The 16,566-nt window shown below is 41.5% G+C and overlaps 1 protein-coding gene across 2 annotated transcripts; it reads right to left on the minus strand.

Annotated features, from left to right (window-relative positions):
- Nucleotides 1–378: 378 nt before the first annotated feature.
- On the minus strand, nucleotides 379–16,483 carry LOC119652893 (colorectal mutant cancer protein). Of its 2 annotated transcripts, none has more exons than XM_038057265.1 (11): nucleotides 16,179–16,483; nucleotides 15,312–15,573; nucleotides 15,106–15,254; nucleotides 14,778–15,027; nucleotides 2,089–2,213; nucleotides 1,715–2,022; nucleotides 1,515–1,652; nucleotides 1,222–1,456; nucleotides 984–1,151; nucleotides 732–925; nucleotides 379–661 (listed from the first exon to the last, which is right to left on the minus strand). In XM_038057265.1, exons 1-11 carry the CDS (start codon nucleotides 16,428–16,430, stop codon nucleotides 517–519), a joined length of 2,226 nt encoding a protein of 741 aa, XP_037913193.1. In that variant the 5' UTR covers nucleotides 16,431–16,483; the 3' UTR covers nucleotides 379–516. The 2 variants fall into 2 exon arrangements, with proteins under 2 accessions (XP_037913193.1, XP_037913192.1); XM_038057264.1 differs by lacking the exon at nucleotides 16,179–16,483 and adding an exon at nucleotides 15,640–16,089.
- Between the last annotated feature and the right edge of the window lie 83 nt (nucleotides 16,484–16,566).

Consider the following 16,566-nt stretch of genomic DNA (forward strand, 5'->3'; position numbering starts at 1 on the left):
CTATTCCAACGCATGATGGCGACTTAACCGTGTCGGGACAAAACTTTACAGTATCCCCTCTTGAACGAGACCACTAGCGCTCCGCTATGACATCAACTAACTGAGTGGCGCGCATTTTAAAAAAGGAAGTTATGCTGCCGCACCTTGTATAAGACCCAGTAAATCATTGAATTTCTAGTCTTCCTAAAAATCTAGAACTGACACGTTAAAAAATCTCCTTAAGCTGGTCATATATTAAGAAATCTAACAACTGTTTCTCTCCTGAAAAATTTAACTATTTTTATATTAGATAGATTACGATGATGACGTCGTATACTTAAAGTACATCATATGTGACTTCCCAGCGAAATCTTATTCAAGAAATCAAATGCAAACAAATTTTTCTGTATAACTTAAATTTCTTTTGTACAATTAACATGTTTGTCGCTTTAAGCCATTTAACTTTATATAATATTTATATTTATGCCTAATACTTTAAGGATGTGTTAACAATATATTTGAGATAACTGTGTGGTGTTACAGAGTGGTCTCTGGTATGTTGTCCGCCGGACATTGCTGCTGCTGGCTTATAATCCTATTTAATTCCATGATCTTCTGTTCCAATCGTTTAATTCGAGTTTGATACTTTCGCTTGTGAAGTTCTAGCGAGCGAGATAAATTTCTGAAAATGATGAAAAGGGGCACCAATTAAATGTAGGTTTTCTGAGGGACTTGCTAAATGGAAAACTTACAGATTTGCTTTCTGTAATTCTGTCAAATTATTTTGTACTTTCGTGTATTTTTCTTCTGAAGTCTTCTTTGTGACTGAGGCGGTTCCAATCAATGACTGGATTCGACTCTTTAATTGTGACTCTCTAGTCAGGGCTTCTATCAATTGTCGTTCAATCACAGCTGCATGATCTACCTCAGAATATGATGAACGGTTCTAAATGGGAGTAAACTTATATTGGATACCTTTTCCACATTCATATTACACAACGTACCTTTGTGGCAAGATCTACAAGAACTTCCGATTCAGTTAAATGAGCCTGAAGTTGGCTCAAAGCATCTTGCAGTAAGCGAACTTTTTCGAATGCGATATGTTTGTCACGTTCTGTACGCTCAGCTTTTTGACGCGTTTCTATCACGTCTTCTCGTAAACTTAACATTTCCTAGCAAATCCAATAATAATATTTGCATATTTCCTCCTACTTATCAGCACATAGTTTGTTCAACTCATACCTGCATAAGAACTGCCATTTCCAAATCAACTTGTGGATTTTCGTGGACGGCCTCTTTGCTAAAGTCTGTGAACGTTTTACTTATTTCTGGTTCCGTGTAGAATGGCGACTCGAAAGTTACCACTGTGTTTTGTATTGTTGAGCGCCTGCCTTTCAATTTTGAGACATGATTCCGAAGGCGATTGTCATCTTCTTGTGTCCATGGATCTATAATCTGAGAATTGCTAATACAAACACTGAAAATACCACCGATTACTAAGTTTCTATCATTTCCAAATTGTTCTATCGCTTTACGTATTTTGCCAGGGTCCTAAACTGTTTTCATTAAAACTTCTTTCGCTGTCCAAGCGGTCCAAGAGATGTCGGGCAACGGCTTCCACTGCATGTCGACTTTCTTGAGCTGCTATTGATTTGTCTTTCAGCAATGCCAGTCTTGAATTTAAAGGTTTTATTTCTTAAACTAAGTCCGCATTAGCTAATGGGAAGAAACTCACTTGCTTTCAAGCAACGCTAACATTACATCATAGGCCTCTATTGCACGATCACTACAATTCAGTGCAGCTTGTAACGCAATTGCGTTGGATTCATACTTCCCACATAATAGATAAAGGTGCTCGCAGTGCCTCTTGCACTCATTCAAAGTTAATGTTAATACAGAATTTCGAGCCTTTAGATTATCCACACGACGTTGCAGTCTTTGTACTTCTATTTTTAATTCGGATGTGCTGATTTCATCCTCAATTATATTTTCAGGTTGAATAATACTCGACATTAGATTCTCTACTACTTCTATGGGATTAACCTGCAAATAGGAAGTGGAAATTCCAATCAAATGACTTCCCTGCAACACTGATTGCGTGTTTCATACTCCACTACTCAAGACAGCGCTGTCAGTTAAAGATGTATCCTCGATAGTACGTCGAAGTTTCACTCGCTCAGCTACTTTCGTTATGGGAGCTGAAGATTGTTGTTTGCCTACTTGGTTAATGTTTTCTTGAATAGAGAGAATTCTTTTCATTTAATCATCTTTCTAAATTTGTATATCATTGAAATATATGAATTAATATCTCATGAAGCTGGAGTACTAAAGTCAATTTTATGATCTTTCTTAATGCAGATGAATTACTCAGATGAGCATCTACAAAAAAAACCGTGCACTTTCAATTCCTAGTATTTTGGAGGAATTTTGTAAGCCAAATACCTATTCTAGCGTTTCTAAAATAACCTTCGTTATGGCAATATCATGGGATCTACATACATTGCTGGGCATATTCATTTCATAATATCTTATTTTTTCACAAGTCCTACTCCGCAATAGTATTTACATAACATGCTAGTCCTAAGCATGGTACTTTTACTACCCTCAGCCAAACAAAGCTAGAATGTTGCGTTCAGGGAAAGAACTTCTTTATTTTGTAGGTCTCTTAGGGTTTCCGGGATGATGATCGGCTGGCGAAGCGTCTTATTATATCAGTTGACGGCACACGCACCAGAGACAGACCCGGTGCTAATAAAGGTTCCTTCTGGCAACTGCTCGGGACAAAGACCTGTAACGTCCCTGTGGACTCCGCTTCGTTATTATAAAATGGTCACGTATTGTAGAATTACTTTTCTGAACTTATGCTCAGCTAGGGAATTATGGCGACTCAGAATGCTAAAAATACTTCTGCAAGTCTTCCTGCTTCACGCCAGGATAAACTTTGCAGCATGTTTGTTTGATTCTGACATGAAAAGTTTGGTTTGGCTAGCAGCGTTAAGGTTCTGGCATCTGTCCTTACAAGAAGCCTTCGATGGCAATATTAGCCAAAGCTACTGATATTCCAATTGTTGGTTCCGGTTCGGGCATGAGGGAAATTAACCCCCTTTGCTGAGGTATCCGAGAGTTCACTTCCCCAAGAATAGTTCCACCGTATTTATAATAAATTAAATTCCGGAACGAATTTTAAAGTAATCAAAGACTGCTCAATGCCCTTAGTGCAGTTTGACTATCGCTACAGATTGCGGTGCGCCTGCCCAACCCCTTAGCATCGTATGTACTTCAGCCAGAAAGACCGTTGGATATTGTCCCCAAGAAAACAGCCCACTTCTTGTTTTTATTCGAAGGGAAACAATCGGTGGAGTAAATCTCGGTGAAATAATTAGACAGTTTTTGCTTTTTCGCTACTCTTATTTATTCTATTCGCATATACCGATATTTACTATATGACTAAAGTTACAAGCTCGGCTGTATTTATAATTGCTCACGAACACTGGTCCATCGGGTTGGATTTTTTAGATCCATCGAAAATTAGCGGGGTTTGGACTCCAGAGCGCGTTTACACTTGTCTTCATTCCTATTTGACGAGTGCTTGCGACCATAATTACACACTCTAATAGTTTGACGACGAGAGGGAAGTAGAAAAGGACTCACAGCGGATCTGCAAAAATAATAGGCACATTTGAAGCCAACCACAAGGTGCTACTGTGGTGGAGCGAGCAACTTGCGTAATGAACGCACGCATTGTGGACGAGTTGGCCATGACTTTGGGTAACAATATTTGACCGCTACAAAAATAATAGTATTTTGAAGTCAAGGAAAGTCAGAAGTTGGTTAGGAAAACTAAATAGGAACTGGAAGTCGGTTAATATAGTAAGAGCTCTCTCTTAGAGAGATATTGAAAAGTTATTCCTATCCCTTTTGCGAATTAAAAATAAGCTTTATGTCAATAAGCTAATAAAAAGTCTGATCAACTATAACACTGCTAACCAATCTTGCTGAGGACCATTCATATCGTATACAAATTTGTATGGTGCTAACAGACCTCTCTATGTGACTACAAGGAGGATCTCAGTTCGTTCATGGTATAGATGGCAGAGTTCCATAAGCAGACTGCAAGATTCTTCGAAGTCGATGAGGAAGAAGCCAAGAGGAAATCGACTCCAACAGAAGAAAAATGTATAATATTTTAATATGAGACATATGGACAGGACGCGGCGGCGGCATCATCCTGAATATTAGTAAAGCAGCAACACGAATAAAGTACAAAGCCTCTGATAAGAATTTAGGTGACTCAAATTTAAATGATCGTCTTCAATTAGTAGTGAAATTGCGATAGGATCTATCCCAAATCTTCCGTAAATAGTGAAAATAAACTGCCTGCATCAAAAACATGTATACGGAAACTAAAATAGCCCCGGAGGATCGAGTTTATCAGCGAATTCTTTCGTAGAGAAACGAAACCAAGTGTAGTCTATTATACAGTCTCAGCCGCGTTTCTGGCAATACGAACAATTATGCAATTTATCAAGGACGAAGGTTTAAGACACCTACTTTGTCCATTTATTGACTGGACCAAATGCTACAAAATAGAACTTTACGGATTACATGTTGTCTCAAAATCAGCTTATGGCGGGGTATTATATACTAAAGTCACCACTGACGGCAGCATTCCCAAAAATACAATACAATGCGAAGTGGATATTGGAAATGGAGTCACATCGAATTTAAGGACGATCCAGCTGATTGCACTTCCAAAGCTTCTAAATCATAAGCTTTAATGGAATGGTTCAGAATGGATGCCGCAAACAGTATAAGACTCACAGCTAATAACAACTAGAGGTGCGCAAAACATGAAGAAATGAATCTTTCATGCAACAGAAGAAAAACACAAAAGATCTCATGGATATAAGATATTATTACAGTAGTAGTATGATTTTTGCGAACGGGCATTAGTTTATTTAGATGCTTGGCATAATTAAAGTTTGCCTATCACACACAAAATCAAAATCAATTTTTGCACATCAAAGCTGCCTGAGAGAACAGATTCGCAACTGATAGTCGACATGAGCACTCGATAGTCGCCTCCACCCCCATATGCACATGCACACAGAAACTATTTCTAGCCCAAAGCTAGCACGAAACTAATCCAAAGGCAGCTCGAAGCCAACCTAAAGTAAGCCCAAGGCCAACCTAAAGCAGTCCCAAAGCCACCCCGAAACCAATCCAAAAGCCAGTCCAAAACCAATCTAAAGCAAACCCATAGCCAACCCGAAAGCAGTCCAAAGCTACTCGACGTCGGCATCGAGAATTGTCGCCCCAACTTGTACTATGAAAAGCGCTAATATCAGATGATGTTATATCGCAACATCATTTTTGTAATGCGATGGTGCTTGGGAATGCTGTGATGCGGAATGATAGGTGATGTTGTAATGTTTGGATCGCGCTCGGTGATGGTAATGTAATATCAAAAGTTAAATTGATACCACTTTTGTAAATGTAAATATAGAAAACGTCACTACCCTTGTCACATCTACAGTTGAGCCACAGATTGTAGAAGGTTACTTCTATCTTCAAACCCTAATAGGAGTAACTGCAATCTGTCTCAAAAAATCAGGAAGATGGACAGACAACTTCAGATGAAGGCAGTCAAGCCTCCAGCAGAACTATTTACTTCAATCAACGAATTTCGAAAAGAACACAAACTATTAAAAGACGTAATACTTCTACGGTCAAATTAGAAGACTCGCTTTACTCCATCCTCTTTTAGACGAAAAAGGAATTCTGCGAGTTGGTGGCAGACTCCAAAATGCAGTCATCTCGGAAGATGAAAAATATCCCACATTTCTTCCAAGACATAATCTTGTCATCTTTCTGATAATAAGAGATGCACACAAAAAGACAATGCATGGAAGTCTTCTGCTGATACGGAACTATCTATATATAAACTACTTCGATCGGTATTTAACTTGCTACAGACACGTGAGCTCAAGCAATAATCCATTAATAGGACATTAAACTGGTGTTTGAATAAACTTTGCGAAAGCCTTCACATATGGTGACGTAGGTAATTTATGCAGGTCCTTTCAAAACACAAATGTCCAAGGGTTTTGGAGTCAAGTTTGTTAGCATCATAACAACGAAAAAGTTTTTAGTAAAGAAGAAGGAAGTATGTTGTGATCACGAAACAATACTAACAGCGGATGGAGAACACTAACTTTCATCAGCCGAAGACGATTTGCAGGAAAATTTACAGTGAAAATGGATCAAATTTTATTGGAGCAGTCAACACCAACTCGCGAAATGTACTAGGATTATATCTTGTGGAAACTAATACTCGCAGTTTCCGCTTACTTTGGTGGTTTATGGGATGCCGCAGTCAAGTCTACAAAGAGGAATCTTCTGCCATTTTTTGCCAAATCGAGATCAGCCTGAATTCGCGATTGTTACTCTAAGGTACCATAGTCATTTAGTTCATCAAACTGCCGTGACTAGCCGGTGTTAGCTTCAAGTGGACGTCTTCACAGAAAGCGGTGCACCAACAAAGGTGAAGATAACTTCACACTCCTCAAGGATTTTGGGGAAGCAACATCAAAGCGCCGTAAAAGACAAAATGAAATCCAGATCAGCTTAAAAAGAATTAATAAAAAAAAAATTGTTTCATGTCCATGGATCGTGGAACGGAAGCGATTGAAGGCTCTATCGATCGCTGTGAGCGGTGGTGACACCCTCGAGCTTTGATGTCGTGCTGTATCCCAAGAAGAGCAACGTAGTGTGCGCCGTGATAAAAAGGATTTTTTTTATTTTGCTGCCACACGCTGTATCACATCCGGTGAAGTTCGACTCTTGTGAATGAAATGGCTAGGTACCCTAACGTGTGGATACGGAATGCTCGTCAAAGCGGAACTAAAATAATTTAGGTCATCAATACATTTAAATACTGGGCTTGAAGGTCGACTTATGTAGAAGTCCTAAGAATCCAAGACGTTTCCGGGACGATGGAAGAAGGAGATGATCATTAAGATTTCAAAGGGGAACACGTGTCTCCAATGCGAAAATTGGATATGTATCTGCGTGCTTCCTGTCGTCGCAAAGATAATAGCTAAAATAATCCTGGAACGCATCAGGGAACATCTCGAAAGTTTGATCCACAGATCAAGCTTCACCTGCTCTTCATCAATTTCAAAAAGGCTTTCGACAGCGTCAACATTGGGTGCATCTGACGTGCTCTATACAAGAGGGGCACTCCGAATAAACTAATAGCTATTATCAGAATGGAATTTTACAATGTAAGGTCAAAAGTAGAGTTGTATCTTGTCATCAATATTAATTCTTCTTGGTATCGGTGCCGTTCTTTATGCTGTATTGTCCGGAGAACGTGGAGGAATTCACATGAAAACCTCGACTACACTGATGACGTATGTCTGCTCTCTCACCGGGTCATTGGCCTTCGTCAAATAGCTTTGGATTTGGAAAGAGAGGCAAATAGAGTTGGACTGAAGATAAACATCAACAAAACCAAGATTCTCAATCTGACAGGTCATTGCACATTTACTATCTGCATTAATGGGCAGGGAACCGAAGACGTTGATCAATTTCTACATCTAGAAAGCGTGGTTTCTGTGGACGATGACACCGAATTTGCTATCGCCCGATACATCAATACCGTTAGATCCGCTTTCACTGCCTTGTCTAGAATCGGGAAATACAACTAACTCAACACCATGTCAAGTCAACGGATGATGTTCTAGTAGAAATTGAAGCGTGCGTGGAAAGGAACTCTTCAATTTCCATTAATGAGATTAAGCCTCAACTTTCCCGAAAAGAGCGTAAAGTAAGATAAAATGTAGGATTTGGTAGTAAAATTTAAAAAAGTTGTAACTCAACAATTTTTAGGCTGCTATTCGGGATAAATGGGGTGGTGCGTTGCATGAAGCAGTATCACTCCATCTCTGTTGAGCCATCTAGGCCGTTGAACACGCAATTTCCGATGTATTTCATCGAGTTAGGCACATTACTTCTCTACATTAATCGTTTCACCACGTTGCAAAAAAAAAATAGTGGATCACTTCGACTGCAGGCCACCGAAAAGTCACCGTTACCTTCTTTCGATTTTGGCCCGTGTTTTGGAGCCTCACCGACATCTAGCCGTAGTGCTGATCTACGACGATTGTCCTACAAAGGTTTCTAGTTGCCTCTGCTGCATTGTGAGCAAGTTTAAACTCAAATTAAAAGTAGGTGTTTTTCACTCGCTTCCATGTTTTTTAAGGTTTTGTGTAAAACAAAACCTTATTAAAATCGATTCAATGTCTGTCTGTCTGTCTGTCACACGCATTTTTCTCCAAAACGGCTAAACCAATCCGAACGAAATTTGGTGGACGGATGGGAACTATGAAATCCCACGCATACAGCGAGTGGCATAAATTTAAGTGGAGTTTAAAGGGGGGCTCCCCATACATGCAAAGGGGGGATTGAACAATTTTTTTCACCGGATATAGTCGTGTAGGGTATCAAATGAAAGGTCTCGATTTGTACTCTCCGAAACTGACATTAATTTTGGCATAGATTGCAAAGTGCGTAAGTGAGGAGTCAAAATGAACGCACTTGAAGTGAGACAGGGCTCATTTTCGGAAACTACCCAACCTAAAAATCCGAAAAAAATCAGGGTGGTGCGCCTAGATGAAATCTAGGCCTCAAAATATGTCCCATTCCGATATCTACTCAAATAAACTTACTAATAGTATATTATCAACTTTTAGAAATTGACTAAAAAACTCCCCTTGAGTTCATCCTAGGTATACCAAATTTTGCACCGACATAGAGGACAGTCTCGTGCATACACATGAAAATCCAACTATTAGTGTCAAAGTTATAGAAGTTCAAACTCATCAATTTCTTGCTAATTAATAGCATCCTAAGCCATACAAATAAGATGATGACGTCATAATTAACGGGAATAATTGAAATTCGAGTGACATGTTAAAATTCCATTCAAGAAGAATCTAATTCTCCCTAGCCTTTTTTTTATATTTGATGTTGGTTAAATTGTTAACATTTGCTAATAATATTAAACTCAGAGTGTGAAGCGTATGGGGTTGACCATTATCAACACAGGGCTTTCCATCAGATGATTTATTTAGATCGCTTTGTAGAAAATAGAGGGCAATGGAATTTTTAGCTATATTACACGGAGCAGTCGTGTACTCGTCGCTCGTCACATCCTTTTCTTTTTTTTTCAGCCTTCAGTTCACAAGCGGGGTCGGCTCGTGGTGATCGGTTTCGTCATTTTACTTTATCAAATGCCTGATCAGGATGTAATCTCGAGACCTTTAAATCCCCATCCAGCGTATCAAGCGACCATTGTTTTGGCCGGCTTTTTGGTTGCTTACCATTGCTTTCGATGTCTTGACCAATACTGGTTGTTGAATTCTTGTTAGCGTGAATTACGTGACCACAACATCAAAAACGCCTCTCTTGCAGTTTTTCCACGATCGGTGCAAACCCATATCGATCGCAGATATTCTCATTTCAGACGTAATCAAAACGTGTCACGCCACCAGTGCAATGCAACATCTTCGTCCCCATTACCGCAAGACGCCGTTCATTGTCCTTTATAGTCGGCCAACACTCAGAACTATAGACAGCGGCAGACGGACGACATTGCAGTAAATTTTAGATTTGGGACGTGTGCTGATATATCGATCACAAAGAACACCAGTTGGCGAATGCCACTTCATCCAGGTTGCATTAATGCGTGAAACAATTTCATTACCCAGCTCGCCATTAGCTGATAGCATTGACTCGAGATATTTAAATCGCTGAGTTCTGGCAATGGCAGTAACCTGCTCTTCGAGATATTTAAATCGCTCAGTTCTGGCAATGGCAGTAACCTGCCCAGAACTGAGCGATTTCAATATCTCGGGTCAATGCTATAAGCCAATGGAGAACTACGTTGTGCTCCTCACATAGGGAAACACAAAACCTTTTATACCTGAAGCGCCCAGCTTCCGGTTTCCCGACTTGTTTATTTTTTATTCCTCTACAAACACAATGACTTTTGAAACTGAAATCATACCTCCACCAAATGTAGGGCCATTTATACTCTATTATTCACTACCAGCGCCACTTGATGGCAGTTTGACACATTGAAATCGCAACTAACTCACTTCATTGTGAAATCCGATATTTTATTTGCAGCAACCTAATATGAATAATGGATTGGCCGAACTCGGCATCACCGTGAAGCTTGTTCAATTGAAGTTAGCCTAACGCTCTGTGTCTCTCAGAGAAGAGTATGCCATCGAGTTGTTGGAGGAGATCCCAGGTAGCAGTAAATCACCTCCACTGACGAGTGTGGTTTCAATTTCGGTAGGCTCGATAAAAAAGAATACTTGGGCCAAAGTGGTACTGCCGACAGTACGGGGACGCAATGTGACGCTCAGGGCCGCGGTGACTAGCTAGGAAGTTATCTATTCCATCTATGTCACCTAGAATGGCAAACGATTTTGCTGCTTCATCAGGGAATCGATGGAAAAGCAAGATTCGTCTTGGCATTGGTTATAATGGATAAGATCAATCCATTGTTCATTGTATCAACATACTTATGTTAAAGCCTTCTAGAGAAAATTGATGCCTAATTTCCTTAATGGAAATAGAAGAATTTCTTTCCACACACGCTTCAATTGCTATTAAACATTCATCCGTCGGCATCCACTCCATGTTTACTTGCCTTGAAGATGTTTAATTTGTTCTAGAATGTAGTATGTAGTATGATACAATAATAATTTGTAAAATCTATTTTCAAAATTAAAAACGAAAATGGCGTCACGATAGATGCCACGTCGATTAACCAGGAGACCATTGAGCTTATTTCTGAGGCTGCTCCTAAAAAAGACTGAAGGAAGGACTGAGTGAAACGGCTAAACTATATCACTTACTGACAGATTTAACGCTTGGTGACCGTGCACTAAGCCAACTCCGGCGCGTAATGAAGTAGTCGGTAGTTGGATTGTGACAAAGTCGACACCGCAGCTCGGTGTCGACTTCGTCACAATCGTGACTTCGGGGAAGACACGTAGACCGCCACTAGCGCCAAAATTCATGGGGTTCACACGCGATCTGTCATTGGCGAGGTGTCGCGTGAAACGTCAAACCAGGTGACCCAGCTGCAGCAGACGATAGCAGCGCTAACAACCATCGTTTTTAAATTAGCGTGAGTGTTTGCGGAAAAGGCCGTAAACTGTACCCGCCTCTGTACTTTTTCAACAAAGAATTAGACTTGCTGGTAGCTGTGGCAACGGATACCCCAAATGCAGCACCACGCCGCCTGGCAATCTATGACCCCTTGACCCGCTACCTGATCGATACGCTGAAGTCTTAGTTCTCCCTGTATCCCGGAATCATAAATTAAAACCAGAAATCTTAAAACCCATGGCAGTAAATTACTCGACGATCCCCTACAGGTAGGTAGACATGAGTTTATGATTTCGAGGAGCGTTTTCTCGTACCCTCATTGACCCAAAACTCCTTTCACCGTTTTTGGAGATGTTGCCGACCCACGTTTCCGCACACTATTGGCTCGCAAATCTGCGGTCATTACTGGCACAGAAGCTCGCCGTTGCGCGGAAAGAGTTTGAAGAACTTCTTAAGTAGGATATTTGCCGACTTTTAGACAGGCATCTTTCACATGGTCCCTAAACCCCTGTTCACATGGTCCCTAAACCCAATGGCGGATGGAGAACTTGTGGCGATTATAGAACCGTAAATGCCCAGATGATTTCGGATCTATACTCCATTCCTCTCACCCACAACTTTGTGCACTCTATCGCAGATTTCCGCTCTTTCTCGACCTTGGATTTAGTAAAGGCGGAAAATCGCAATATGCGTACTTTTCGGATTATTCGAGCTCACTGGGATGACTTTTGGTTGGCGCAACACGGCGCAAACCTTTCAGAGATTCATCCACTTTGTGCTGCGAAACCTCCTCTGTTGTTTCGTTTATTTGGATGTCGTACTGTTCGCATCTCCCTCTGAGTGCGAGCATTCGAGTGCAGTTTTTAAGGTTTCCTTGAGAAGGGGAAGGTTAACGTTTTTAATTTTTTTTGCATAACTTTATTTGATTTTCTGAATGCAGAACCTTTCAAGAATATTGTGAGAAAATTTAAGGTGAATCGAAGCAAAACTAAGGAAGATACGGCGGTTTAAGCAACCACGTCTCATCCATGATTCAGCGCGGACTTGTGGTTCGAATGGCAAAAAGCTGCAGCTGCTAATGCATTGGATTCATTCAAACACATGTATAGTGTTTGGGATGCCATCAAGCCTATCTATGAAGATCTGAGCAAAGATGCCCTCCTAGAGCGATGTGCCGGAGGTTTTAAGCAGAACAACAATGAGAGTTCGAACCAATTTATTTGGAAAATCTCACCAAAGCACTTGAATGCAACCTCTGTCATCGTTGAGATGGCAACTTATGTGGCAGCCTGTGTCTTCAATGAAGGTTCTTTGCATTACTAACATTTATGCGCCCATGTATGGGCGCGATAAGCCGAAGAGAACCGGCAGCTGAAAATCAGCCTAAAGAAGGCAACACTCGTCGTAGGCAGGAGCAAAAAGGTGCTTTAGACATCATGGATGATAGCAACATCATTTATGGACCGAGCATTAATGATTCAATGTGAGCTAAGCCGATAAAACTCGCTTATGAACGTTTTATTCCATATTTTTTAGTGTTCAAAACTTCACAGCGTTTTTCCCACAACTTTCAGTCGATGCCCCTCATAACTCCAAAATTACCGTACAATCCATTTGAAATTTTGAATACTATTTCTGTACACAATTTACGAGGTAACGGTGGATAGTTTTTTTCATATTTGTTAATATGTTTTATTTTGCAAGAATAAATTAGTCGATTTTTTTCCAAAAAATCTCGTTTTTCACTTGAAAGTGTTCCCAAAATGTGAAAAATTAAAATTTCGAAAAACCCTCCCAGCGCTATCTAGGCAACGCGATCATCTAATGAAACAACTTTGATTTTTTAACTTCAGATGATCCAGCATATATGAGGTGTACCGCGATTCTACTTTTGTCCGAGACCCTCACCAATAATTGCTTCCATTGCTTTATTTTTTAATATTCATTGATGAAAAATTTACACAATATTCTGCGAATGTCATACCTTGATGTGCCATTGATTTTAATAATTAGATTTTAACTGTGTCGTCAAAAAGATACAAAATTGTGCTTTTTTTGTACGAGTTCACGTTACCCCCCTTAGGAGGATGAGGATTGCAAATTCTTGCAATCGCAGATGAGATGAGATCTAGGCCAAAGACCAGTCTTATTGCATGTTCCTCAGAGGCTGTCGAGGCGAGCTTGGATGAAGTGGTTTTTCACAACTGGCGTTCTTTGTGATCGACGTATCAACGAACGTCTCAAATTTAAAATTTACCGTAATGTTGTCCACCTTGTCGTCCTATATGGTTCTGAGTGTTGGCCGACTATAAAAGTCAATGAACGGCGTCTTGCGGTGGACTGGCGGCCTGATATACTTTGATCATATCCGCGATTGATATGGGGTGGCGCCGATCGTGGAAAGATTGCGAGAGAGGCGTCTTCGATGCGATGGTCACGTATTCCGCGCTAACGAGAATTCGCTCGCCAAGATTGGTCTGAACATGGAAGTCGATGGTAAGCGTTGGATTATAAGTTGATAAAATGAAATGGCGCAACCGATCACGACGAGCCGACCCCGCTTGTGAACGGGACAAAGGGTGAAGAAAAAGAAGATTCTGTCAACAAGATGCACCCTAGTCGTATTCGTCGATGCGTCAGTAAACCAAGTCTGGCAGTCGTTGAGTTTCCCAGTAACTGAACTCCTCTCAACGGAACTAGAGCGATTACGATCGTGAGTTATTAGCCGTGCATCTACCAATAAAATACTTTCGATATTTCCTTGAAGACAGGTCGTTCAATGTACGGATCATAAGCGATTCACTTTTACTTTGAAACAGAAGTCCGATAAAGGGTCCCTCACAAACTTCGGCACCTGAGCTTTATCAGCCAGTATAAATCCGACATTCAATACGTGTCTGGAAAGGATAACGTAGTTGCTGACGCTTTGTCAGCACAGTACGACGACCAGGGTCAACTTCGAATATACATTAAGTGAGTTTCCTATATTTCGCTAAACGTCTAGTATATATTGCAAAATCTCAAAGAATCAAGGCCATACATTCACAACGATTTTCGAGGAAGGATTTCACGCCATTTACGATCTAGTCTACCCAGACATCCGAAAAACGAATCGGGCGCAAAATATTGCTGCCCGTTCATGAGTAAGGGCATCAACTCTTGGGCCAAACAGTGCATCGCATGCCAGAAGTGCAAAACAACAACACATGTGAGGATAAAGGTAGAAGTTTTCCTTGGTCCACCAAGAGCACAATCCATTTCGACATGATCAGCCCTTTGCGAGCCTGCAATTCGAGGTATTGGCTCACAATTATCGATAGGATCACAGGACCTGGGGCGATAACTCTGAATGACATTTCTGCACAAACTTGTGCCGAGGCGCTCTACTGGAAGTGGATTCAACAATTCGGTGTGCCGGCAATCATAATCAACGACTACGGAATGCAGTTCAAGTCTTCGCTTTTCCCGGAATTAAGCAGACCCCTATCTTCAAACGGCACCAAACAACCACGAACCACTTGCACTGGCCACTGTATGTTTGTAATGAATTAGTAATCGCGCTTTTGCGAAACCTCCGAATCGATAAATCTCGAATACACACCGCATACCTTTTGTTAATATGTATTGCTGTCCAAGCATCTCCTCGTCAGCCAGCTGAGTTTGAAGGAGATTCCAATTTTCGTATTCCGTCTTCGGATCGTTGGCATTATCGTAGGTTGCGTCCACAGTCTCGTCCTGATACAGATCCTTATTATTAGTTTGCTGATGTGCTTCCGGACTAGAATCATTTTCATTTGCTATTTGTGACTGCAAGAATGCAATTTGCGCTTTGAGGTGTAAAACTTCCTCTTGTAAGGCCTGCGAAGGGATACCGTTGGATATGAATTCAGAGAGAACTCAGGTAGGCATGGTTAAGCTATGACTCCGTTCACTTACCTCTACTTGATTTTTGTGTGCAGGTATCGATGGCAGAGGTGGCTCTGTTTGTGGCTCAGGGGATGCTTCGTCCACTTCGACTTTGTTGTCAGCAACGGATTCTCCGCCAGCTTCAGAATCTCGGGCACTCTCACATTGGAAACTTAATTCTGAAAACACGAGTCCATTGCTACCGAGTTTGACGAAAATCTGATTGAATATCTTACCACTGCCTTCCTGCTCGCTTTCCTCTGCTATGGTGGCGTCCTGTTTGGCTCGCAGTTTCTTACTCAACTCCGCTATCACGCAATGCATCTCCGTGATCCGGCTCTCGTGGGCTACACTGATCACCTCGAGTCGGCAGTACGCCTCCTGTTTCTCCTCCACTGCCTCATCCAGTCGCTTTCTGAGCTCATTGTTGCTGTGCTCCAGCTCCTTCAGTTTTTGCGTCAAGTCCTCCATTCGCTTCTCATAGCCCGTTTGGTCTACCTACAAAGGAACAAACCCCAGATTAGCAAGGAACTCGCCGTTTGTCAACACTTCAGATTGTCTAACAGAACTGCTCCGAAGTTTGGGTGTTTCGGTGACAGTCGCGCCTTCATTGCCCGTCATAGGCTCATTGGGAGGGGAGGTCAGTGCAGGATGGAAAGGGTTCTCGATGCGACAACAAAAACAACTGAAACTTCTGGGGAAGTTCGCGAAGTCGGGGACAGTGCTGTCTAGTGCAAATTGGTAATTATTGCAGGTGCTGAGGCGTTCTGGAGGACATTCCGATTCAGACGTCGTCGTCGCGTTCGCGTTCAAGCCTTCAGCTTCGTCGCTTTCGAACGGCATTCAATGAATTCCGCCTTTCGTCCCCGTCGCGCTCACAAAACACGTGAAGCAAAGTCAGTACTCTGCCTTCGAGTATTTAATTCTGGCTGAGGAACAACCTGGGCATTGCTTTCGAATGTCGCAGAAGCTTGTGTGAAGAAAACACGAACTAAAAATTATGACAGTCTGGCGAGTGTGGACTTGCGCACGAGGCGCTGGATGCCTTCTCTCAGCAGGGATAGCTTAGCAAAACATATAGTAAAAGCGAGCGCTTTAGGTACCTCTTTTTCCGTATTTGGCGGTCTTGCATTTATCACATCATAGCGCTGGTAATTGCTGTCGTTGTAGACGTCCCGGAAGGCATTGGGCGACGATAACCGGCCCCTGGGGTTGCTGCCAAATATAAATTCATGTTTACACCAGTTATCCATTGTGCCGTTGTCCTGGTCGCCACTGCACATTTTCTCCCGTTTGAGAATGCACGTCTTGCATATCTTGCCATCACAAAACCCCTCAAGGTGCTCCATATCCATGCTTAACAAGGAAAAACTCCCAAGGAACCCCGCTGAACGACCATACCTGCACAAAAACAATAAGTAAACATCACCCTGACAGCTCTTCCAATTGGTATCATTGTTTAGGTGGTACTAAAATTGTAGTCATGAGTGA

The sequence above is a fragment of the Hermetia illucens genome, chromosome 3 (assembly GCF_905115235.1).
Source record: "Hermetia illucens chromosome 3, iHerIll2.2.curated.20191125, whole genome shotgun sequence".
In the NCBI taxonomy this organism is placed as follows: domain Eukaryota; kingdom Metazoa; phylum Arthropoda; class Insecta; order Diptera; family Stratiomyidae; genus Hermetia; species Hermetia illucens.